Below are 27,898 nucleotides of genomic sequence, written 5' to 3'. Positions count from 1 at the left end.
CCTTCAAAGTTACTGTTATGTAACAGCGTAGCCTACCGTTGTTCTTAAATCTGCAGCATGGCGATGTTAGCCTAGCAGTAGGGTGCATTCACACAGGGAGGGCAACACAGAGTAAAATGACAGAGCCAACACAATGTATTTCAATAGGGAAGGTGCGTTGGAGTAGCGGTAGGTTGTGCTAAACAACGCACTACCAAAACACTCTCACAAAGGTACATAGCTCATACTCCTCCATTAGCTTGTGTGGGAATGCACCCTTAGCATACTGTAGCACTGCATACCTCTGTTTCCTGAGTCTGCTGCTCTGTGGTGGCGCTCTGCTCCTCCTCGTCTGTCTGGCCCCGGCTCCTTGCGTCTGGATTCCTGTCCCCCATCGACTCGGCCTCCACACTCTCCTCCCTGATCAGTGCCTCCCCCATGAACTCTGACCCCTCACCTGCTGTGGAGGAGACACATTGCAAATCACAGTGAGTTGACCACTGGTTTCACATTTCGGTGGGAAGCATTATTCTAATGCATTGACTCTCTAGTACAGCAGGTCCAAATGGTTTTCAGTCATTTGAGAGTGGAAACAGTAAGCTAAGCCATGGGAGTGTGCCCAAAAACACTGTGCAGCCTATGTGTGTACAGAGTGAGGCTACATTCCAGCAGGTGTCATACCTGAGCGTCTGCGCTGGGCCTCAGCATGACCAGTGAATGGCAGGTGTCCCTCCCCCGCCTCCATACTGGGCATGTTCTTCAGCATCTGACGACCACAGCTACAGGGTGAGCAGAGGGACAAACACAGCCGCACTTATCATCAACACACATGGTGAAATGCAACTCTACTCTACAGCTGAACTGGCTCTACAACACCAGGAGATAATGGAGGGGGTAGGGGAAGGGGGTAGTAAATTGCCCTACCTGGTGCACATTGCCGTGGGGCTGCGGTAAGGCCCCTGGAAGTCAGCGGAGCTGAGGATGTAGCCCAGGGGCTTGTGCAGGTTGACGCTGGGCTTGGTGAGGAAGTCAGCTGTGTCTGGGAACTCCACTGGGGGGCGCGTAACCTGGGAGGAGAGACCTCCCCCTTGAGGACTGTGGCTGGGGGAGCTGACAGGACTCAGACTGGGGGACACACCTGTAGAGCGAGAGAGATAGAAGAGAAATGAGAGAGAGAGAGAGAGAGAGAGAGAGAGAGAGAGAGAGAGAGAGAGAGAGAGAGAGAGAGAGAGAGAGAGAGAGAGAGATAGTCAAACAACTTAAAAACATATTCCACTTCCACACAGTGTATCAGACCTGTGTGTACAGTAAATACTCATGGTCTCACCTGCTCTCCTGGGCCCGGCATAGTAGGTCAGGGTCACAGAGGAGGACCTCTGCTTAGGGATGGTCAGCAGGTTAGCATTGGGCCCATTGGACAGAGAACCCGTGCTGGAACACACACACACACACACACACACACACACACACACACACACACACACACACACACACACACACACACACACACACACACACACACACACACACACACACACACACACACACACACACACACACACACACACACACACAAACATGGCACTTACTGCTAGAACTAATGAGACAACATCAGTTAAAATGCTTTCATATTCAATCTACACCATTATAAAGTTCAACTTTTTCATACCCTCTCTTATGTATAATGAAGAACTTAGAGAAATGTTACATAGCATACAGTAACACTAATTATATGACTAATTTGGTGCTCAAAGTAAGACAATGAAAATCAATGTTGAAACTGTATCCTTGAAGAAGACAAAAGATCCATAAAAGATCAAGTGACTCATCTAAACAGTGTTGGAACAAACAGAATGAAGGAATGTTATGGTCATTATCTGTTAGGCATTTCAGTTTACAGAGCTTGACCACTACTGCCCCCCAGTGGATATAAAGGGGAACCACATCTTCAGGGAGTTTAATCAATGACAGATGGTAAAGAATGTGTTGCTGAGGGAGGGCCTGCTTGTTCATATCAGGGTAAAGATGGGGAGTGTGCCATGTTGAAAATGACTTGACCTTGAAAGATATTCTCCAGTACTTTTATATACCTTTTAGCCAGTAGTTCTGAATGTAGTGCCCACGAGCAAAAAGTGGTCCCCGAAAAACTCTGTACTACCTCGCAAATGTGCTGATATGTGCACCATTACTCCCTTTCTCTCTCTACTGTGTGAGTGTCTTGCTAGCTGTCACTCAAATGGTGAGGGGCTGAAGCTCATTTGCTAAAACTCTAATTGCTAGGGGACTAGCCCACATAGGGGTAAATGCAGGGAAAAAGGGGCCGCATAGCTTCCAGAAGAAAGTTGCTTTGAAACTAGGGATTTCATGGCTAATTGAGGTAAGACAGTTATTCTGCTCATTAATTATGCATGTATGAACTACACAGTGACACATCCAGCCGAAAACGTGAGGTTTAAAAAGTACTTATTATTCGCCAAATTACCGGGGCATGTCTTTAACCTTTAACCTAGTGTCTGAACTCTGAAGTCCCACCTGTGTGTGGTCGTACCTGGTCATATTAAGGTCAGGGTGTGTGTGTGTGTGTGTGGTCATACCTGGTCATATTGAGGTCAAGGTATGTGTGGTCGTACCTGGTCATATTTCGATCAGGGTGTATGTGTGTGGTCGTACCTGGTCATATTGAGGTCAAGGTATGTGTGGTCGTACCTGGTCATATTTCGATCAGGGTGTATGTGTGTGGTCGTACCTGGTCATATTGAGGTCAAGGTATGTGTGGTCGTATCTGGTCATATTTTAATCAGGGTGTGTGTGTGTGTGGTCGTACCTGGTCATATTGAGGTCAAGGTGTGTGTGGTCGTACCTGGTCATATTGAGGTCAGGGTGGGGTCCCGGTCTCTTGCCGTTGTTGCGTTCCCAGCGGGAGGCGGCCGACTCCAGAGGGGGGAGAGGGGAGGAGGTGGACCCGCGGCGGAGTTGGGGGGTTGGTAGGCTGTTCCTGCTGCTAAGACCCTAGGTGTGTGGAGGGGAGGAGGGAGACATTATTACATTATGGTCAATGATGCTATAACACAGTCAAAGGCAGATCTATATTCAGCTCACCACCAGGTTACATAGAGTAGAGCAGGTGTACAACTAAAAACGACAAAACTAAATCTACGTAACACTGGTGAACACATAGAAGAGGAACATTCATTATGAGGATAAGATACCATGTATAAGTGGATAATGTGTTAGTGGATAATGTGTTGGCCTGCTAGTCTCAGCAGGCTTCTTTCTGTGTGTTAGTTATGACCTGTTAGTATCACATTCAGAAGGTTGCTGGAGGGCCCACCTTCAGGGGCTTCCTGTCGCCCCTCTCTGCAGGGTCCTCCACCTCGGTACAGGGGTAGAAACCTGGGAAGGGAGTGAAGGGGTTGACCCTGGGCCGACAGGAGCCAGAGAAGGTCCCCATGAGGCTGCTGACGCTGCGCAGGGACGAGACGGTGTGTGGCGACAGGGACGAGTCCATCAGCAGGTCAGACACCATGTTCCTGGCCTCGTTGATGACCGACAGGTCCACTCCGTTACCACTTACCGCTCCCTGGGGACATGGAGGAGACAAGGGGACACATGTCAGAGAGATGCCTCATTCAGCAGAGCACAAACATACAGTAGATACTGTACTAGAGAAGAGAGACTGGTGTCCTTTCCTCATTCCTTTACACTGTTTCTAATGAACCCAGAAAGGATTTCAATGACCAAACAGAAAAGCTTCTGAAGAAGAAATTCCTTCTTAATTGCCATTTTTTCCTTAACTATGGACTTATGAAGAAAGTTAAGCGAAGGTGCTATTCCTCCAAAAGGTTCTTGTTTTTATGTTACTTCTTATGTTTCTCCTTAAGCAAAAAATTAAGTAGAAATGAGATGCTTGAAAATAAAGTAATTTAATTTCTTCTTGGAATTCCCAGATAGCTAAACCATTGTCTTAAAGAAAGAATATGAACAAAAATTATCTGAAAGTTTCAGTGTTAATTGTTTTTAGGCCAAGAACATTTTAGACCAGTAAATCCCAATTAGAAATATGCTAACATGATTGCCATTGCTAGATAGACAGCTAGCTGGCTGGGTTGCCTAACGACAAACATATCAAGATAGTTAAGAAGTTCGTAAGAAGACATCTGAGAAGTTAATGAGAAAAATGATTAATTCTTAAGACATTTTTGAGGATCTACACTAATGAACTTATTTTTCTTCTTCTAAAGAAGCTTCTTAAGTTTTTGCGTAAAAAGTGTTTAGTGAATCTGGGCCCAGGACATCTACAGGTATCACACATACGCAGATAGACTGTCAGATAGCTGTAACAGGACACTGCTGGCATCATTGTGATGGGACTGTACTTGTCACTCCTCCTCTTACAGCAGTAGAGGGTAGTGTGAAGGGCAGACAGGCTCGCTGCTGAGCTCATGGCATTGATGCTGGGTAATTGAAAGGCTGTTTAGACCAGTGATGTCAGTAATAAAGGGGAGTGGTGCTGGATGGGCATGGTGCTGGCAGGGCATGGTGCTGGCAGGGCATGATGCTGGCTGGGCATGGGGCTGGCAGGGCATGGTGCTGGCTGGGCATGGTGCGGCAGGGCATGGTGCTGGCTGGGCATGGTGCCTGTGTGTGGAGTAAAAGTGCAGCGCCCAGTGACGACAGCTAGGTGGCTGTGTGTATGTCATGACACTGACAGAGATCCTGCCTGCACCCCTACCTCTCTTCACCCTGTCCATACTACTGACTGTTGCTGTGCTGATAGACACCATATAAAATACTAGAGGGTCTGGAGAACTAGGCTGCCCTTTGAAGGCCCGGCTCTGTGGCCACAATGAGTGGTGAGTGATGAGTGGGGCAGACGTCAGTCAGAGGAGCACAGCTTCCTGTTGATCTACCTGTACAGCGTGTCTGCAAAACACTGTGGACCCCAACAGGATGACAACACATACAAGGCACAAAATACACACACACATAGGCAGGCCTACACACACAGCCCAAACATCTACACACACACGCACACACAAGCTTACAAAAAACACTGATGCTTCCATTTTACGATGCATGAAGTAGACCTAGCATAAAACGTGTGTCAGCGATTTGACAATAAATTGGAACACAAGGCCAGTATACTAGATTAGAAAGATTATATGGAGGCTCTCCAAAATGGATTGAGATACATCTGATTTCCTAAAAGGTTGGAGTTAGTTAAAAAAAAATTCCCCCTCTACTTATTAATTCCAGCCTCAATTATTTGAAATATGACTAAATTGCAGTGAGCTACACTAAATACCATTTTTATTCAGTATCCACTTTTACTTTTATTTTGTCAATTCAATGCCCTCTCTGGGAAATCTAATTCACTTGTTACACTATGAGGGTTGATGATCTATAGTTGTATTCATGTTATTACAATTCATTTCATGGATGGATTGAAAGTAAAATAGGAAATGATCCCCAACCCTAATGTGAATGATAGACATGTGCTCTAACAGTGATATGCTGTAGCCAGTATAGAGATGAGTATATGATATACTGTACCAGTATCCAGATGAGTATATGATATACTGTACCAGTATCCAGATGAGTATATGATATACTGTAGCCAGTATCCAGATGAGTATATGATATACTGTAGCCAGTATCCAGATGAGTATATGATATACTGTACCAGTATCCAGATGAGTATATGATATACTGTACCAGTATCCAGATGAGTATATGATATACTGTAGCCAGTATCCAGATGAGTATATGATATACTGTACCAGTATCCAGATGAGTATATGATATACTGTACCAGTATCCAGATGAGTATATGATATACTGTACCAGTATCCAGATGAGTATATGATATACTGTAGCCAGTATCCAGATGAGTATATGATATACTGTACCAGTATCCAGATGAGTATATGATATACTGTAGCCAGTATCCAGATGAGTATATGATATACTGTAGCCAGTATCCAGATGAGTATATGATATACTGTAGCCAGTATCCAGATGAGTATATGATATACTGTGGCCAGTATCCAGATGCGTATATGATATACTGTAGCCAGTATCCAGATGAGTATATGATATACTGTAGCCAGTATCCAGATGAGTATATGATATACTGTAGCCAGTATCCAGATGAGTATATGATATACTGTAGCCAGTATCCAGATGAGTATATGATATACTGTAGCCAGTACCCAGATGAGTACATGATATACTGTACCAGTATCCAGATGAGAATATTCAGAGAGAGAGAAAGAGAGAGAGAGAAAGAGAGAGAGAATGAGAGAGAGGGGGGGTAGCGAGAGAAAGTAGAGCGAAAGAGAGAGAGAGAACACTAACCTGATACTGGGGCTTGTACCACTGCTTCAGGTCCCAGTCCCATAGGATCATCTGAACGGGAGAAACACACACATCAGTCAGGAGGCCTTGCGAGGCCTTGTGTGTTACAGATTATATATATATATATATATATACACACTCATGCAGGTATTCATTAATCAAATCAAAGTGTATTTGTCAGAACAGGTGTAGACCTTACAGTGAAAAGCTTACTTAGGTGAACAATAGGTAAGAAACTAAATAAAAACAACTGTAAAAATATAGTGAAACAACAGCAGGGCTATATACAGTAGTGAGGCTATATACAGACATAGTGTAACTGTTGTAACATATTAAATAAGTCAATGAGAAACAGTCTATTTTACAACATTAGACATAGTGTAACTGTTGTAGCATATTAAAGAGGTCAATGGGAAACAGTCTATGTTACAACATTAGACATAGTGTAACTGCTGTAGCATATTAAAGAGGTCAATGAGAAACAGTCTATTTTACAACATTAGACATAGTGTAACTGTTGTAGCATATTAAAGAGGTCAATGAGAAACAGTCTATTTTACAACATTAGACATAGTGTAACTGCTGTAGCATATTAAAGAGGTCAATGAGAAACAGTCTATTTTACAACATTAGACATAGTGTAACTATTGTAGCATATTAAAGAGGTCAATGAGAAACAGTCTATTTTACAACATTAGACATAGTGTAACTGTTGTAGCATATTAAAGAGGTCAATGAGAAACAGTCTATTTTACAACATTAGACATAGTGTAACTGTTGAAGCATATTAAAGAGGTCAATGAGAAACAGTCTATTTTACAACATTAGACATAGTGTAACTGTTGTAGCATATTAAAGAGGTCAATGAGAAACAGTCTATTTTACAACATTAGACATAGTGTAACTGTTGAAGCATATTAAAGAGGTCAATGAGAAACAGTCTATTTTACAACATTAGACATAGTGTAACTGCTGTAGCATATTAAAGAGGTCAATGAGAAACAGTCTATTTTACAACATTAGACATAGTGTAACTGTTGTAGCATATTAAAGAGGTCAATGAGAAACAGTCTATTTTACAACATTAGACATAGTGTAACTGTTGTAGCATATTAAAGAGGTCAATGAGAAACAGTCTATTTTACAACATTAGACATAGTGTAACTGTTGAAGCATATTAAAGAGGTCAAAGAGAAAGAGTCTATTTTACAACATTAGACATAGTGTAACTGTTGTAGCATATTAAATAGGTTAATGAGAAAGTTTATTTTACAACATTAGACATAGTGTAACTGTTGTAGCATATTAAATAGGTCAATGGGAAACAGTCTATTTTACAACATTAGACATAGTGTAACTGTTGTAGCATATTAAATAGGTCAATGGGAAACAGTTTATTTTACAACATTAGACATAGTGTAACTGTTGTAGCATATTAAAGAGGTCAATGAGAAACAGTCTATTTTACAACATTAGACATAGTGTAACTGTTGAAGCATATTAAAGAGGTCAATGAGAAACAGTCTATTTTACAAAATTAGACATAGTGTAACTGTTGTAGCATATTAAAGAGGTCAATGAGAAACAGTCTATTTTACAACATTAGACATAGTGTAACTGTTGAAGCATATTAAATAGGTCAATGAGAAACAGTCTATTTTACAACATTAGACATAGTGTAACTGTTGAAGCATATTAAATAGGTCAATGAGAAACAGTCTATTTTACAACATTAGACATAGTGTAACTGTTGTAGCATATTAAATAGGTTAATGAGAAAGTTTATTTTACAACATTAGACATAGTGTAACTGTTGTAGCATATTAAAGAGGTCAATGAGAAACAGTCTATTTTACAACATTAGACATAGTGTAACTGTTGTAGCATATTAAATAGGTTAATGAGAAAGTTTATTTTACAACATTAGACATAGTGTAACTGTTGTAGCATATGAAATAGGTCAATGAGAAACAGTCTATTTTACAACATTAGACATAGTGTAACTATTGTAGCATATGAAATAGGTCAATGAGAAACAGTCTATTTTACAACATTAGACATAGTGTAACTGTTGTAGCATATTAAAGAGGTCAATGAGAAACAGTCTATTTTACAACATTAGACATAGTGTAACTGTTGTAGCATATTAAAGAGGTCAATGAGAAACAGTCTATTTTACAACATTAGACATAGTGTAACTGTTGAAGCATATTAAAGAGGTCAATGAGAAACAGTCTATTTTACAACATTAGACATAGTGTAACTGTTGTAGCATATTAAATAGGTTAATGAGAAAGTTTATTTTACAACATTAGACATAGTGTAACTGTTGAAGCATATTAAAGAGGTCAATGAGAAACAGTCTATTTTACAACATTAGACATAGTGTAACTGTTGAAGCATATTAAAGAGGTCAATGAGAAACAGTCTGAGAAACAGTCTATTTTACAACATTAGACATAGTGTAACTGGTGTAGCATATTAAATAGGTTAATGAGAAAGTTTATTTTACAACATTAGACATAGTGTAACTGTTGAAGCATATTAAAGAGGTCAATGAGAAACAGTCTATTTTACAAAATTAGACATAGTGTAACTGTTGTAGCATATTAAAGAGGTCAATGAGAAACAGTCTATTTTACAACATTAGACATAGTGTAACTGTTGAAGCATATTAAATAGGTCAATGAGAAACAGTCTATTTTACAACATTAGACATAGTGTAACTGTTGAAGCATATTAAATAGGTCAATGAGAAACAGTCTATTTTACAACATTAGACATAGTGTAACTGTTGTAGCATATTAAATAGGTTAATGAGAAAGTTTATTTTACAACATTAGACATAGTGTAACTGTTGTAGCATATTAAAGAGGTCAATGAGAAACAGTCTATTTTACAACATTAGACATAGTGTAACTGTTGTAGCATATTAAATAGGTCAATGGGAAACAGTCTATTGACCTCATCCCGTCAGTTGAGGATGCCTGGTCATTCTTTAAGAGTAACTTCCTCACCATTTTAGATAACAATGCTCCGTTCAAAAAATGCAGAACCAAGAACAGATACAGCCCTTGGTTCACTCCAGACCTGACTGCCCTCGACCAGCACAAAAACATCCTGTGGCAGACTGCAATAGCATCGAACAGTCCCCGTGATATGCAACTGTTCAGGGAAGTCAGGAACCAATACACACAGTCAGTCAGGAAAGCTAAGGCCAGCTTCTTCAGGCAGAAGTTTGCATCCTGTAGCTCCAACTCCAAAAAGTTCTGGGACACTGTGAAGTCCATGGAGAACAAGAGCACCTCCTCCGAGCTGCCCACTGCACTGAGGCTAGGGAACACGGTCACCACCGACAAATCCATGATTATCGAAAACTTCAACAAGCATTTCTCAACGGCTGGCCATGCCTTCCGCCTGGCTACTCCTACCTCGGCCAACAGCTCCGGCCCCCCCGCAGCTCCTCGCCCAAGCCTCTCCAGGTTCTGCTTTACCCAAATCCAGATAGCAGATGTTCTGAAAGAGCTGCAAAACCTGGACCCGTATAAATCAGCTGGGCTTGACAATCTGGACCCTCTATTTCTGAAACTATCCGCCGTCATTGTCGCAACCCCTATTACCAGCCTGTTCAACCTCTCTTTCATATCGTCTGAGATCCCCAAGGATTGGAAAGCTGCCGCAGTCATCCCCCTCTTCAAAGGGGGAGACACCCTGGACCCAAACTGTTACAGACCTATACCCATCCTGCCCTGCCTATCTAAGGTCTTCGAAAGCCAAGTCAACAAACAGGTCACTGACCATCTCGAATCCCACCGTACCTTCTCTGCTGTGCAATCTGGTTTCCGAGCCGGTCACGGGTGCACCTCAGCCACACTCAAGGTACTAAACGACATCATAACCGCCATCGATAAAAGACAGTACTGTGCAGCCGTCTTCATCGACCTTGCCAAGGCTTTTGACTCTGTCAATCACAATATTCTTATCGGCAGACTCAATAGCCTCGGTTTTTCGGATGACTGCCTTGCCTGGTTCACCAATTACTTTGCAGACAGAGTTCAGTGTGTCAAATCGGAGGGCATGTTGTCCGGTCCTCTGGCAGTCTCTATGGGGGTGCCACAGGGTTCAATTCTCGGGCCGACTCTTTTCTCTGTATATATCAATGATGTTGCTCTTGCTGCGGGCGATTCCCTGATCCACCTCTACGCAGACGACACCATTGTATACACTTTCGGCCCGTCATTGGACACTGTGCTATCTAACCTCCAATCGAGCTTCAATGCCATACAACACTCCTTCCGTGGCCTCCAACTGCTCTTAAACGCTAGTAAAACCAAATGCATGCTTTTCAACCGATCGCTGCCTGCACCCGCATGCCCGACTAGCATCACCACACTGGATGATTCCGACCTTGAATATGTGGACACCTATAAGTACCTAGGTGTCTGGCTAGACTGCGAACTCTCCTTCCAGACCCATATCAAACATCTCCAATCGAAAATCAAATCAAGAATCGGCTTTCTATTCCGCAACAAAGCCTCCTTCACTCACGCTGCCAAGCTTACCCTAGTAAAACTGACTATCCTACCGATCCTCGACTTCGGCGACGTCATCTACAAAATTGCTTCCAACACTCTACTCAGCAAACTGGATGCAGTTTATCACAGTGCCATCCGTTTTGTCACTAAAGCACCTTATACCACCCACCACTGCGACTTGTATGCTCTAGTCGGCTGGCCCTCGCTACATATTCGTCGCCAGACCCACTGGCTTCAGGTCATCTACAAGGCCATGCTAGGCAAAGCTCCGCCTTATCTCAGCTCACTGGTCATGATGGCAATACCCATCCGTAGCACGCGCTCCAGCAGGTGTATCTCATTGATCATCCCTAAAGCCAACACCTCATTCGGCCGCCTTTCGTTCCAGTACTCTGCTGCCTGTGACTGGAACGAATTGCAAAAATCGCTGAAGTTGGAGACTTTTATCTCCCTCACCAACTTCAAACATCAGCTAGCTGAGCAGCTAACCGATCGCTGCAGCTGTACATAATCTATTGGTAAATAGCACACCCATTTTCACCTACCTCATCCCCACAGTTTTTATTTATTTATTTTTCTGCTCTTTTGCACACCAATATCTCTACCTGTACATGATCATCTGATCATTTATCACTCCAGTGTTAATCTGCAATATTGTAATTATTCGCCTACCTCCTCATGCCTTTTGCACACATTGTATATAGACTCCCCTTTTTTCTCTGTGTTATTGACTTGTTAATTGTTTACTCCATGTGTAACTCTGTGTTGTCTGTTCACACTGCTATGCTTTATCTTGGCCAGGTCGCAGTTGCAAATGAGAACCTGTTCTCAACTAGCCTACCTGGTTAAATAAAGGTGAAATAAAAAAATAAAATAAAAAGGTCAATGAGAAAGTCTATTTTACAGCATTTGACATAGTGTAACTGTTGTAGCATATTAAGGAGGTCAATGAGAAACAGTCTATTTTACAACAGACATAGTTCAACTGTTGTAGCATATTAAAGAGGTCAATGAGAAACAGTCTATTTTACAACAGACATAGTATAACTGTTGTAGCATATTAAATAGGTCAATGAGAAAATCTATTTTACAACATTAGACATAGTGTAACTGTTGTAGCATATTAAAGAGGTCAATGAGAAACAGTCTATTTTATAACATTAGACATAGAGTAACTGTTGTAGCATATTAAAGAGGTCTATGAGAAACAGTTTATTTTACAGTATTAGACATAGTGTAACTGTTGTAGCATATTAAAGAGGTCAATGAGAAACAGTTTATTTTACAGTATTAGACATAGTGTAACTGTTGTAGCATATTAAAGAGGTCAATGAGAAACAGTTTATTTTACAGTATTAGACATAGTGTAACTGCTGTAGCGTATTAAATTGGTCAATGAGAAAGTGTATTATACAACATTAGACATAGTGTAACTGTTGTAGCATATTAAAAAGGTCAACAAGATAGTGTTGATACTTTATTCACCTCTAGTAGTTAACCTAAAGTAAACACATGAGGGTATGATAGAATCAGGTCAAACAGCTTACATAGATGAATTACCAAACGGTGGACTTTCAACTGCTGTAGAGTGTTATTTAGGCCGACACACACAGAGAGAGCTATTGTGTCTAACTTATGCCATTTGTAGAAAGGAAAAACACAAAAAGCAAACCACCGCAACCAGCTGACCACAATGAAACGTCAACAATGTTTCTCTCAGATCTTATCTCGCCCCCATTACGTCAATGACCAGCATTTCTACATGATCTGTCAGAGAAAAGTCACCAAACAGGAGCTCACAGTCTCACACAGACAAACTGCTACTATGCCACGAGTGTTAAACTTTCGTTGCCACATACTGGGTCGTAGGTTTACCTACTACACACTGCAACACTTAGATCTACAGTAGATGTTGAATATATGTGAATTGGTTTAGATAGATCTACAGTACAACCTCTAGAAACGAACGCTAACGATACCATTTTTTACATTTGTTGATATTATTTAATTCACTAGCATCTTGGACAGTATTTTCACTCAAATAAAACATTTTAAATAGGATATTGCATATACATTTGTTTAAATTGTCAAACTACCACTTCTGAGAAGAATAAAATAATAGCAACAAACACCCAACAGTATCTGTGGATGATCTATAGTCTAGACAGAGCAGAACAGTCTGTCCTGAAGTAAATGTGTCTTGGGAGCAGTTTGCCATCATACTGGGTGATCACTATACATGTCCTCTCAGGGAGAAAGGAACACAGGTTAGTCGCCAGGTTAAACCCAGAGAGCAAACACTCATTCCCTCAAGACTCAGAGAGCATGTAGTCTTTCTACTGGCCACAAGGGTGTGTGCTAGAGGCATGTGGATGGATGGACACACTTCAAGGCCTCTGCTCTCTCTAGTCTTTCGTCACAGACCACCTCTCAGACTTAAACACAAAAAAACACAGCAATTCACATCTAAATAGACACAAATCCCAATCCCAAGCAGTCATTATGTAAGATTGAAGTAGACCACTATGCACTAAGCTCAACTGTCTGAGAGAACATTGGAGAACATTAGCTTAAGTGTTAGTTCACTGGTTCCCAATGCACTGGAACATAGTGCAGGGATATGAAAACAACCTCCTTTCTGCAATGTAAGAAAGCATTTATTATCCAGGTCTCTTTGTTTCACATAATTGTAAACGTTGACATGAATCACATTAGCCCAACATGTAATCCTCATTTGCTTCTTAGCGTTAACTAATAGAGTAAATAAGGATATCTTTGTGATTGCCCAAGACTCTTAGTCTAGGTTGTGTGTTCAGTAGTATACTTCTACAGAGTGTGAGAGCAGGTGTAGTGAGGAGTGATGCACCCTGGGAGTGTGAGTGATACCAGTGTTGTTCTAAATAATAATTGAGTATCAGAGACCAAGAATTGCAACCAGCGATCCTCTGAATGAACACAGAAACCAAAGCATTTATGTCAGGGGAATGTCATCCCAAAACATATTTTTATCTGCATCAAAAGACACCAGACACAAATAACACGAGGCCATTAAATAGGTTGACAAATGTATCTGTGCTGCGCTTCTATGAGATGCCTCGTTCCTTCCTCTCCAATCAGAGGCAGTTTCATTGATCAGACCGGGATGCTCCGTGTTTGTCATCAGAATCTGTACAACGCAGCCAAACATTTAGTACAGCAAATAAGCACTGCCATGGCAACTCAACAGAGCCCAGCAAACAATGCTCCAAACGCCATGGTGACGGGATGGCGGGAGAGGGCCGGAGGAAAGATCTGTCAGACGTCTGCTTGTTTACAGAGAGAGCGGGGTGGAGGAGAGAGAGAGATGGGTCGGAGGGAGGGGGAGAGTGAGGAGAGAGGGAGAAGAATGAGAGGCTACCATGGAGTGTAGTGGATGACGCAGTCGAGACGTGCTGCTGGCCTGGCTGTCAGACTGGAGCTAGGGAGTGTGTTCCTCAGACACGTGTGTCCCTGTGATGCTTTGTTCACACCTCTGTGAGCACGCACGCACACACACACATACACACACACGTTCTGTCCGTATCTCTCTGTACACTCCATGTTCATCTTCACCTCAACATGTCACCTCAACAGCTCTGTTCACACATGATTTGACAGTGAATGTAACAGTTTCAGAGACAGGGGAATGTGGGTCAACAGCAGAGTTCAATGGCCACAATACACAGGCTAGCCCCTGTGTGTATAACAACAACATTATGCGCACACACACACACACCTGCCTAATTACAGATTCACCAGTTTTTAGGTCAAAAGAGAGCATAGTGTAACATGGTACAATAATGTGTACAACAGTACCAATGCAAATATGGAGGATTGTAAATATAGCTATGCTACATCCTCTCCTATTTTAACACAACTCTACTTATAAATTCAAATGGAGGTAAACATACTGGGACATTCTTATCTGTATGAGATGGTCACAATTGAGGCCTGATAAAGTCACAATAGTCACAATATAGTTACAATATAGAGCCTGATATAGGCACAATAGTCAGAATATAGAGCCTAATATATTCACAATATCGGGCCTAATACACACTACTGGTAAAAAGTTTTAGAACACCTACTCATTCAAGGTTTTTCTTTATTTTGAACTATTTTCTACATTGTAGAATAATAGTGAAGACATCTAAACTATGAAATAACACAGAAATAACACAATCATGTAGTAACCCAAAAAGTATTAAACAAATCAAAATATATTTTATATTTGAGATTCTTCAAAGTCGCCACCCTTTGCCTTGATGACAGCTTTGCACACTCTTGGCATTCGCTCAACCAGCTTCATGAGGTAGTCACCTGGAATGCATTTCAATGAACAAGTCTGCCTTCTTAAAAGTAAATTTGTGGAATTTCTTTCCTTCTTAATGCATTTGAGCCAATCAGTTGCGTTGTGACAAGGTGGGTGGGGTGGAGTATACAGATGATAGCCCTATTTGGTAAAAGACCAAGTCCATATTATGGCAAGAACAGCTCAAATAAGGAAAGAGAAACGACAGTCCATCATTACTTAAAGACATTACACGTCAATCCAGAGCATCCCAAACAGGCTCAATGGGTGACATGTCTGGTGAGTATGCAGGCCATGGAAGAACTGTGACATTTTCAGCTTCGAGGAATTGTGTACAGATCCTTGCGACATGGGGCCGTGCATAATCATGCTGAAACATGAGGTGATGACGGCAGATGAATGGCAGGACAATGGGCCTCAGGATCTCGTCATGGTATCTGTGTGCATTCAAATTGCCATCGATAAAATGTAATTGTGTTCATTGTCCATATTAATGCCTGCCCATAGCATAACCCCACCATGAGGCACTCTGTTCACAACGTTGACATCAGCAAACTGATCACCCACATGACACCATACATGCTGTCTGCCATCTTCCCGGTACAGTTGAAACCAGGTTTCAGCCGTGAAGAGCACACTTCTTCAGTGTGCCAGTGGCCATCGAAGGTTAGCATTTGCCCACTGAAGTCGGTTACGACGCCAAATTGCAGTCAGGTCCAGACTAGAGGTCGACCGATTAATCTGAATGGCCAATTAATTAGGGCTGATTTCAAGTTTTCATAACAAATCGGAAATCTGTATTTTTGGACACCGATTATTATTATTTTTTTACACCTTTATTTAACTAGGCGAGTCAGTTAAGAACATATTCTTATTTTCAATGACGGCCTAGGAACGGTGGGTTAACTACCTTGTTCAGGGGCAGAACAACAGATTTTTACCTTGTCAGCTCGGGGATTCAATCTTGCAACATTACAGTTAACTAGACCAATGCTCTAACCACCTGCCTCTCATTGCACTCCAAGAGGAGCCTGCCTGTTACGCAAATGCAGTTAGAAGCCAAGGTAAATTGCAAGCTAGCATTAAACTTATCTTATAAAAAACAATCAATCAATCAATCATAATCACTAGTTATAACTACACATGGTTGATGATATTACTAGTTTATCTAGCGTGTCCTGCGTTTCATATTATCGATACGGTGCGCATTTGCGAAAAAGGACTGTCGTTGCTCCAAGTGTTCCTAACCATAAACATCAATGCCTTTCTTAAAATCAATACACACGTAAATATTTTTCAACCTGCATATTTAGTTAATATTGCCTGCTAACATTAATTTATTTTAACTAGGTAAATTGTGTCACTTCTCTTGCAACAGAGTCAGGGTATATGCAGCAGTTTGGGCCGCCTGGCTCGTTGCGAACTGTGTGAAGACAATTTCTTCCTAATAAAGACAGCCAACTTCACCAAACGGGGGATGATTTAACAAAAGCGCATTTGCGAAAAAAGCACAATCGTTGCATGACTGTACCTAACCATAAACACCAATGTCTTTCTTAAAATCAATACACAGAAGTATATATTTTTAAACCTGCATATTTAGCTAAAAGAAATCCAGGTTAGCAGGCAATATTAACCAGGCGAAATTGTGTCACTTCTCTTGCGTTTATTGTGCGCAGAGTCAGGGTATATGAAACAGTTTGGGCCGCCTGGCTAGTTGTGAACTAATTTGCCAGAATTTTACGTAATTATGACATAACATTGAAGTTTGTACAATGTAACAGCAATATTTATACTTAGGGATGCACCAGTTAGTTACAATACGGAACGGTTCCGTATTTCACTTAAATAATAAATGTTTTGTTTTCGAAATTATAGTTTCCGGATTTGACCATATTAATGACCAAAGACTCATATTTCTGTGTGTTATTATGTTATAATTAAGTCTATGATTTGATATTTGATAGACCAGTCTGACTGAGCGGTGGTAGGCAGCAGCATGCTCGTAAGCATTCATTCAAACAGCACTTTCGTGCATTTTGCCAGCAGCTCTTTGCTATGCTTCAAGCATTAAGCTGTTTATGACTTCAAGCCTATCAACTCCCGAGATTAGGCTGGTGTAACCGATGTGAATGGCTAGCTAGTTAGAAGGGTGCGCGCTAATAGCGTTTCAAACGTGCGCATTGAGACTTGGAGTAGTTGTTCCCCTTGCCCGGCAAGGGCCGCGGATTTTGTGAAGCGATGGGTAACAATGCTTCGAGGGTGGCTGTTGTCGATGTGTTCCTGGTTCGAGCCCAGGTAGGGGCGACGAGAGGGACGGAAGCTATATTGTTACACTGGCAATACTAAAGTGCCTATAAGATCATCCAATAGTCAAAGGTATATGAAATACAAATGGTATAGAGAGAAATAGTCCTATAAATAATATATTAACGACAACCTAAAACCCCTTACCTTGGAATATTGAAGTCTCATGAATCCAAGATGGCATAGCAGTTCAGACGTCTTTTGTCCTCGTCTTGTCGTGTCCCGTATATATATATATATATATATATATATATTTACAACTTTTTTTCACGTACATTTTATTTTTATTTTCCATCAACTCATCTTCAAAACACTCTCCTGCAACCCGCCTCACCAATTTATATTTATAAAAAAAGTATTATTTACCTCCAAGAAGCTAGCCAGAAACTCCAAGAAGCTAGCCAGAAACTAGCCAGAAGCTAGCCCAGAAGCTAATTAGAAGCTAGTTCAGAAGCAAGTTAGCTTCTTTACTGGCAAATTGTTAGTATTCAGCTAACCACGGTTTGTGGTCATCAGCTATCCTTTAGCTCGAAAATCTATCGCCAGTTTTGTACGGCGCAGCGCAGCGCGGCTCGGAACGGAACATACCGGACCAATTTTTCTCTCCATGTCCCTGGATTTCAACTGCTCTCTGGACATTCATACCTGGATCTCACAGCTAGCTAGCTAGCTGCTATCCGTGTGACTATCGGCTTTCGTCGATTCCGGAGCAAACATCAATTATTCCGGAGCTAGCCAGCTCCGTCATTCACTCCTGAGTTCCATCAATCACTCCTGGGCTGCAGTCACCTATCCGGACCCGTTTTACTGCCAACGCGGAGCCCCACCGGGCCTTCACAACTGGACTGCCGACGTTATCTACCCGAAGGAGTTATCCAGCTGGCTCCTCCGTCGCGACGTTACCTGAACGCCCATATGCGGCCTGCTAACCGTTAGCTGTCTTATTGGCTGCTATCTGAATAGACAATTTGACAATTTATTTATTTTTATTATTACTATTATGTTTTCTTCTTGGGCCTCTATAACTATATATATTGTTTTTATTTTTGTTGTTGTTGTGTGATTTGGATTAATCCCCTCTACCACATGGAACGCCACTAATCTACTGACGGAACGCAAGAGGTGGCTAATAACAGAGCTCCATAGAGCTAGCTTGCTACCGATGGCCTGTCTAAATCGCCGTGACCCCCAACCAACCTCTCCACTCACTGGACCCTTATGATCACTCGACTAAGCATGCCTCTCCTTAATGTCAATATGTCTTGTCCATTGCTGTTCTGGTTAGTGTTTATTGGCTTATTTCACTGTAGAGCCTCTAGTCCTGCTCACTATACCTTATCCAACCTATTAGTTCCACCACCTACACATGCAATGACATCTCCTGGTTTTAATGATGTTTCTAGAGACAATATCTCTCTCTTCCTCACACATTACCTTGGTTTACCTCCACTGTATTCACATCCTACCATACCTTTGTCTGTACATTATGTCTCGATGCTATTTTATCGCCCCCAGAAACCTTCTTTTACTCTCTGTTAAAGAAAGTTCTACACAACCAATTCTTATTGCTTTTAGCCGCACCCTTATTCTACTCCTCCTATGTTCCTCTGGCGATGTAGAGGTGAATCCAGGCCCTGCAGTGCCTAGCTCCACTCCTATTCCCCAGGCGCTCTCTTTTGACGACTTCTGTAACCGTAATAGCCTTGGTTTCATGCATGTTAACATTAGAAGCCTCCTCCCTAAGTTTGTTCTATTCACTGCTTTAGCACACTCTGCCAACCCGGATGTTCTAGCTGTGTCTGAATCCTGGCTTAGGAAGACCACCAAAAATTCTGACATTTTAATTCCAAACTACAACATTTTCAGACAAGATAGAACTGCCAAAGGGGGCGGTGTTGCAATCTACTGCAAAGATAGCCTGCAGAGTTCTGTACTACTATCCAGGTCTGTACCCAAACAATTTGAACTTCTACTTTTAAAAATCGACCTCTCTAAAAACAAGTCTCTCACCGTTGCCGCCTGCTATAGACCACCCTCTGCCCCCAGCTGTGCTCTGGACACCATATGTGAACTGATTGCATCCCATCTATCTTCAGAGCTCGTGCTGCTAGGTGACCTAAACTGGAACATGCTTAACACCCCAGCCATCCAACAATCTAAACTTGATGCCCTCAATCTCATACAAATTATCAATGAATCTACCAGGTACCTCCCCAAAGCCTTAAACACGGGCACCCTCATAGATATCATCCTAACCAACGTCCCCTCTAAATAGACCTCTGCTGTCTTCAACCAAGATCTCAGCGATCACTACCTCATTGCCTGCATCCGTAATGGGTCAGCGGTCAAACGACCTCCACTCATCACTGTAAAACGCTGCTTGAAACACTTCAGCGAGCAGGCCTTTCTAATCGACCTGGCTGGGGTATCCTGGAAGGATATTGATCTCATCCCGTCAGTAGAGGATGCCTGGATATTTTTTTAAATGCCTTCCTAACCATCTTAAATAAACATGGCCCATTCAAGAAATTTAGAACCAGGAACAGATATAGCCCTTGGTTCTCCCCAGACCTGACTGCCCTTAACCAACACAAAAACATCCTATGGCATTCTGCATTAGCATCGAACAGCCCCCGTGATATGCAGCTGTTCAGGGAAGCTAGAAACCATTATACACAGGCAGTTAGAAAAGCCAAGGCTTCCTTTTTCAAGCAGAAATGTGTTTCCTTCAACACTAACTCAAAGAAGTTCTGGGACACTGTAAAGTACATGGAGAATAAGAACACCTCCTCCCAGCTGCCCATTGCACTGAAGATAGGAAACACTGTCACCACTGACAAATCCACCATAATTGAGAATTTCAATAAGCATTTTTCTACGGCTGGCCATGCTTTCCACCTGGCTACTCATATCCCGGTCAACAGCACTGCACCCCCAACAGCAACTCGCCCAAGCCTTCCCCATTTCTCCTTCTCCCAAATCCGTTCAGCTGATGTTCTGATAGACCTGCAAAATCTGGACCCCTACAAATCAGCCGGGCTAGACAATCTGGACCCTTTCTTTCTAAAATTATCTGCCAAAATTGTTGCCACCCCTATTACTAGCCTGTTCAACCTCTCTTTCGTGTCGTCTGAGATTCCCAAAGATTGGAAAGCAGCTGCGGTCATCCCCCTCTTCAAAGGGGGGGACACTCTTGACCCAAACTGCTACAGACCTATATCTATCCTACCATGCCTTTCTAAGGTCTTCGAAAGGCAAGTCAACAAACAGATTACCAAACCATTTCGAATCTCACCATACCTTCTCTGCTATGCAATCTGGTTTCAGAGCTGATCATGGGTGCACCTCAGCCACGCTCAAGGTCCTAATTGATATCTTAACCACCATCGATAAGAAACATTACTGTGCAGCCGTATTCATTGATCTGGCCAAGGCTTTCGACTCTGTCAATCACCACATCCTCATCGGCAGACTCGACAGCCTTGGTTTCTCAAATGATTGCCTCGCCTGGTTCACCAACTACTTCTCTGATAGAGTTCAGTGTATCAAATCGGAGGGTCTGCTGTCCGGACCTCTGGCAGTCACTATGGGGGTGCCACAGGGTTCAATTCTTGGACCGACTCTCTTCTCTGTATACATCAATGAGGTCGCTCTTGCTGCTGGTGAGTCTCTGATCCACCTCTACGCAGACGACACCATTCTGTATACTTCTGGCCCTTCTTTGGACACTGTGTTAACAACCCTCCAGGCAAGCTTCAATGCCATACAACTCTCCTTCCGTGGCCTCCAATTGCTCTTAAATACAAGTAAAACTAAATGCATGCTCTTCAACCGATCGCTACCTACACCTACCCGCCTGTCCAACATCACTACTCTGGGTGGCTCTGACTTAGAATACGTGGACAACTACAAATACTTAGGTGTCTGGTTAGACTGTAAACCCTCCTTCCAGACCCATATCAAACATCTCCAATCCAAAATTAAATCTAGAATTGGCTTCCTATTTCGCAACAAAGCATCCTTCACTCATGCTGCCAAACATACCCTTGTAAAACTGACCATCCTACCAATCCTCGACTTTGGCGATGTCATTTACAAAATAGCCTCCAATACCCTACTCAACAAATTAGATGCAGTCTATCACAGTGCAATCCGTTTTGTCACCAAAGCCCCATATACTACCCACCATTGCGACCTGTACGCTCTCGTTGGCTGGCCCTCGCTTCATACTCGTCGCCAAACCCACAGGCTCCATGTCATCTACAAGACCCTGCTAGGTAAAGTGCCCCCTTATCTCAGCTCGCTGGTCACCATAGCATCTCCCACCTGTAGCACACGCTCCAGCAGGTGTATCTCTCTAGTCACCCCCAAAACCAATTATTTCTTTGGCCGCCTCTCCTTCCAGTTCTCTGCTGCCAGTGACTGGAACGAACTCCAAAAATCTCTGAAACTGGAAACACTTATCTCCCTCACTAGCTTTAAGCACCAACTGTCAGAGCAGCTCACAGATTACTGCACCTGTACATAGCCCACCTAATTTAGCCCAAACAACTACCTCTTTCCCAACTGTATTTAATTTATTTATTTATTTTGCTCCTTTGTACCCCATTATTTTTATTTCTACTTTGCACATTCTTCCATTGCAAAACTACCAGTGTTCCAGTGTTTTACTTGCTATATTGTATTTACTTTGCCACCATGGCTTTTTTTGCCTTTACCTCCCTTCTCACCTCATTTGCTCACATTGTATATAGACTTGTTTATACTGTATTATTGACTGTATGTTTGTTTTACTCCATGTGTAACTCTGTGTCGTTGTATCTGCGAACTGCTTTGCGTTATCTTGGCCAGGTCGCAATTGTAAATGAGAACTTGTTCTCAACTTGCCTACCTGGTTAAATAAAGGTTAAATAAAATAAATAAATAAATAAATAAAAAGGAACCACCACCTTTCATATGTTCTCATGTTCTGAGAAAGAAACTTAAACGTTAGCTTTTTAACATGGCACATATTGCACTTTTACTTTCTTCTCCAACACTTTGTTTTTGCATTATTTAAACCAAATGGAACATGTTTCATTATTTACTTGAGGTTAAATGCATTCATGTATTATATTAAGTTAAAATAAGTGTTCATTCAGTATTGTTGTAATTGTCATGATTAGAAATTTTTAAAATATTTTTTTAAAATGATCCGATTAATCGGTATCGGCTTTTTTTGGTCCTCCAATAATCGATATCGTATCGGTCGACCTCTAGTCCAGACCTATAGTGAGGATGATGAGCATGCAGATGAGCTTCCCTGAGACAGTTTCTGACAGTTTGTGCAGAAGTTCTTCGGTTGTGCAAACCGAGTCCGAGTGGCTGATCTCAGATGATCCCGTAGGTGAATAAGCGGGATGAGGAGGTTGGACTTACTGCCAAATTCTCTAAAACGATGTTGGAGGCGGCTTATGGTATATAAATTAACATTAAATTCTCTTGCAACAGCTCTGGTGGACATTCCTGCAGTCAGCATGCCAATTGAACGCTCCCTCAATACTTGAGACATCGGTGGCATTGTGTTGTGTGACAAAACTGCACATTTTTGAGTGACCTTTTATTGTCCCCGGCACAAGGTGCACCTCTGTAATGATCATGCTGTTTAATCAGCTTCTTGATATGCCACACTTGTCAGGTGGATGGATTATCTTGGCAAAGGATAATTACTCACTAACGGGCATGTAAACAAATTTGTGCACAAACTTTGCGTATGAAACATTTCTGGGATCTTTTACTTCAGCTCATGAAACTGTAGCTCAGTTGGTAGAGCATGGCGCTTGTAACGCCAGGGTAGTGGTTTCGATCCCCGGGACCACCCATACGTAGAATGTATGCACACATGACTGTAAGTCGCTTTGGATAAAAGCGTCTGCTAAATGGCATATATATTATATATATATATTATATATATAAACAAAGGATCAACAATTTGCATGTTGCGTTTATATTATATTTTTGTTCAGTGTAATAAAACATCTCAAATAGTTCATTGATTGAGGAGACAGAATTTGTTAGGTGTTTTGGTTCTTGGTCTTGGTGTGAGGTGAGGTATTTGTGAGGTGGGAGCTGTCTGTTGTGAGTGGCTGGGAGAGGGGAAAGTGTCAGCATGTGCGTTTCTCACCTGCCTGCCCCTAGCCCTGGGTTATGACAGGGAGCCGAATAACTCCACACTGACACGCTACAGCCCTCAACCGGGCCCACCCAACCCGCCCCACGACACCCACCAACCAGGACCAGCCAGCAAGCCAGGGAAGCACACCAAAACAACACCCTATAACACACCCTGGTCCTGCTGCAACACCAGCCATATCCTTTGATAACTGATGGCTGCCTGGCTTTAACCGTCAATCTCACCACCAGTCAGCCACATCCACACAACCAAAACTGACATCTAACTTCTCTGCTACAGTCTGCAGACAGACGGCTTGCCACACCATAGACCAGAGTTCCCCAACTGTGATTTTCTGGATTTTTTCCCCCTCATTTTGTCTGTCATAGTTGAAGTGTACCTATGATGAAAATTACAGGCCTCTCTCATCTTTTTAAGTGGGAGAACTTGCACAATTGATGGCTGACGAAATACTCCCCCCCCACTGTATAGGAATTTAATTCCTCTAACAGATATGAATGAGGATGCACTTTCTAGGGCTTCCACTAGATGTCACATTCTTTAGAAACTGGTTTGAGGATTCTACTATAAAGGAGGGGCTCATAATAGCTCTTTGAGTGAGTGATCTGGCAGAGAGCCTAGGTCTCATGACGCTCGCTCCCGACAGAGTTTGCTCTCGTTCCAATGCTTTTCTTCAGACAATGAAATTCTCTGATGACTTATGTTAAAAAAATCCTAAAGATTGATTGCATACATCATTTGACTTGTTTCTACGGACTGTAACGGAACTTTTCAAGTTTTTGTCGGGAGGAAGTGCTCGCGCCTCATGAAGATGGATTACTGGGATGAACACGCTAACAACAAGTGGCTACATGATGGGCTTTATGGAACAAATCAGTCATTTATTGTCGAACTGGGATTCCTGGGAGTGCCTTCTGATGAAGATCATCAAAGTGAATATTTATAGTGTTTTTTCTAGCTTCTGTAGACGCCAAAATGGCGGATATTCCTCTGGCTGTTTTGGGTTCTGAGCGCCGTTCTCAGATTATGCTTTGTCTGTAAAAAAAAATAATTGAAATCTAACACAGCGGTTGAATAGAGGTTAAGTCTATCTTTAATTCGGAGAATAACTCTTGCATCTTTTATCAATGTTTATTATGAGTATTTCTGCAAAATCACCGGATGTTTAGGAATCAAAACATTACTGCACGTAAGGCGCCAATGTAAACTGAGATTTTTCAATATAAATATGCACATTATCGAACAAAACATACATGTATTGTGTAACATGATGTCCTATGAGTGTCATCTGATGAAGATCATCAAAGGTTAGTGATTCATTGTATCTATATTTCTGCTTTTTGTGACTCCTATCTTTGGCTGGAAAATGGCTGTGTGTTTTTGTGACTTGACTCTGACCTAACATAATCAAATGTTGTGCTTTAGCTGTAAAGCATTTTTGGAATCGGACACGATGGGTAGATTAACAAGATCTTTATCTTTCATTTGCTGTATTGGACTTGTTAATGTGTGAAAGTTACATATTTCAAAAAAATGGTTTTGAATTCCGCGCGCTGCCTTTTCAGTGGAATGTTGTCGATGGCGCCAGCGGAACCCTTGCCCTAGAAAGGTTAACAAGGACAACACACAGGTCTTTCCATCATTGTATGGGCAAATTATCTCAAGCTTATGAACAATGTCAAATGTGATATAGCGAAGCACCTACGTGAATTGGGTGCGCTATCACGCAGGTAACCTTCCCGAAACGGATGACACAAACAACAGGAGTCGCTATCCCTATCATGCCCTGCCTCCAGTCCACTTATCGATATCTGAACAAGAGAGCCTGAGTTGAAAGAGTTGAAATTGCAACAAGCGGTTCTGTGAAAATTGAATTTAATCAGAAGCCACTGCCAGATTTCTGGATAGGGCGGTGCTCAGAGTTTCTTGTCTTGGCAAATCGCACTGTTAAGACACTGATGCTCTTTGCAAACACGTACCTATGTGAGAGTGGATTCTCGGCCCTCACTAGCATGAAAACTAAATACAGGCACAGACTGTGTGTGGAAAATGACATAAGAATGAGACTCTCTCCAATAGAACCCATCATTGCAGAGTTATGTGCATCCTTTCAAGGACACCCTTCTAATTAACCCGTGTTGAGTTATTCACCATTTTTTGATGAACAAATACAGTTTTATACACTGCTCAAAAAAATAAAGGGAACACTTAAACAACACAATGTAACTCCAAGTCAATCACACTACTGTGAAATTAAACTGTCCACTTAGGAAGCAACACTGATTGACAATACATTTCACATGTTGTTGTGCAAATGGAATAGACAACAGGTGGAAATTATAGGCAACTGGCTGATGTTTTGGTCACTTTGGAATGCTGGCGGTGCTTTCACTCTAGTGGTAGCATGAGATGGAGTCTACAACCCACATAAGTGGCTCAGGTAGTGTAGCTCATCCAGGATGGAACATCAATGCGAGCTGTGGCAAGAAGGTTTGCTGTGTCTGTCAGCGTAGTGTCCAGAACATGGAGGCGCTACCAGGAGACAGGCCAGTACATCAGGAGACGTGGAGGAGGCCAACAACCCAGCAGCAGGACCACTACCTCCGCCTTTGTGCAAGGAGGAGCAGGAGGAGCACTGCCAGAGCCCTGCAAAATGACCTCCAGCAGGCCACAAATGTGCATGTGTCTGCTCAAACGGTCAGAAACAGACTCCATGAGGGTGGTATGAGGGCCCGACGTCCACAGGTGGGGGTTGTGCTTACAGCGCAGGACATTTTTCATTTGCCAGAGAACACCAAGATTGGCAAATTTGCCACTGGCGCCCTGTGCTCTTCACAGAATAAAGCAGGTTCACACTGAGCACGTGACAGACGTGACAGAGTCTGGAGACGCCGTGGAGAACGTTCTGCTGCCTGCAACATCCTCCAGAATGACCGGGTTGGCGGTGGGTCAGTCATGGTGTGGGGTGGCATTTCTTTGGGGGGCCGCACAGCCCTCCATGTGCTCGCCAGAGGTAGCCTGACTGCCATTAGGTACCGAGATGAGATCCTCAGACCCCTTGTGAGACCATATGCTGGTGCGGTTGGCCCTGGGTTCCTTCCAATGCAAGACAATGCTAGACCTCAAGTGGCTGGAGTGTGTCAGCAGTTCCTGCAAGAGGAAGGCATTAATGCTATGGACTGGCCCGCCCGTTCCCCAGACCTGAATCCAATTGAGCACATCTGGGACATCATGTCTCGCTCCATCCACCAACGCCACGTTGCACCACAGACTGTCCAGGAGTTGGCGGTTGCTTTAGTCCAGGTCTGGGAGGAGATCCCTCAGGAGACCATCCGCCACCTCATCAGAAGCATGCCCAGGCATTGTAGGGAGGTCATACAGACACGTGGAGGCCACACACACTATTGAGCCTCATTTTGACTTGTTTTAAGGACATTACATCAAAGTTGGATCAGCCTGTAGTGTGGTTTTCCACTTTAATTTTGAGTGTGACTCCAAATCCAGACCTCCATGGGTTGATAAATTTAATTTCCATTGATAATTTTTGTGTGATTTTGTTGTCAGCACATTCAACTATGTAAAAAAGTAATTCATAAGAATATTTCATTCATTCAGATCTAGGATGTGTTATTTTAGTGTTCCCTTTATTTTTTTGAGCAGTGTATGTAAGATGGCTAAATAAAGAGAACAATGATTGATTATTATTTGTGCCCTGGTCCTATAAGAGCTCTAAGTCACTTCCCACGAGCCGGGTTGTGACAAAAACTAACATTCATTCTTATGATTAATAAATGTATCGTATAGTGTGTGTGGCACGCTTACAATGATGGCAAAAAACAACATTTGAAAGTGCACGGACCCTAGTGCTAGAGGGGGGTACGCAGCTGAGGTAGAATGTTTGAAGGGGTATGGGACTATAAAAAGTTTGGGAACCACTGCCATAGACAAAAATTGGCAGTAGAATGGCCGTACTGAACGGGTCAGTGACTTTCAACATGGCACAGTCATAGGATGCCACCTTTCCAACAAGTCAGTTCGTCAAATTTCTGCCATGTTAGAGCTGCCCCGCTCAACTGTAACTGCTGTTATTGGGAAGTGGAAACAGCCGGGAAGTGGTAGGCCACACAAGCTCACAGAACGAGACCGCCCAGTGCTGAAGCGCGTAGCACGTTAAAATCATCTGTCTTCTGTTGCAACACTACCGAGTTCCAAACTGCC

The 27,898-nt window shown here is 42.4% G+C and overlaps 1 protein-coding gene across 2 annotated transcripts in view; it reads right to left on the bottom strand.

Moving 5' to 3' along the window:
• The window catches only part of LOC124033622 (cGMP-inhibited 3',5'-cyclic phosphodiesterase B-like), a 102,812-nt gene that overhangs the window by 17,178 nt on the left and 57,736 nt on the right, over nt 1–27,898 (bottom strand). Inside the window, exons 2-8 of one of the 2 annotated variants that reach the window (XM_046345730.1) lie at nt 6,337–6,387; nt 3,311–3,559; nt 2,840–2,988; nt 1,307–1,410; nt 904–1,117; nt 661–758; nt 282–436 (exon numbers count right to left, since the gene is read on the bottom strand). In XM_046345730.1, the coding sequence (XP_046201686.1) occupies nt 282–436; nt 661–758; nt 904–1,117; nt 1,307–1,410; nt 2,840–2,988; nt 3,311–3,559; nt 6,337–6,387 (1,020 nt within the window). Of the gene's footprint in view, nt 1–281; nt 440–660; nt 759–903; nt 1,118–1,306; nt 1,411–2,839; nt 2,989–3,310; nt 3,560–6,336; nt 6,388–27,898 lie in introns of both variants that reach the window. The other variant, XM_046345728.1, reaches the window with a different exon arrangement.

This window comes from Oncorhynchus gorbuscha, linkage group LG04 (genome assembly GCF_021184085.1).
Source record: "Oncorhynchus gorbuscha isolate QuinsamMale2020 ecotype Even-year linkage group LG04, OgorEven_v1.0, whole genome shotgun sequence".
Lineage (NCBI taxonomy): Eukaryota > Metazoa > Chordata > Actinopteri > Salmoniformes > Salmonidae > Oncorhynchus > Oncorhynchus gorbuscha.
This window is presented reverse-complemented; position numbering and strand designations above follow the sequence as displayed.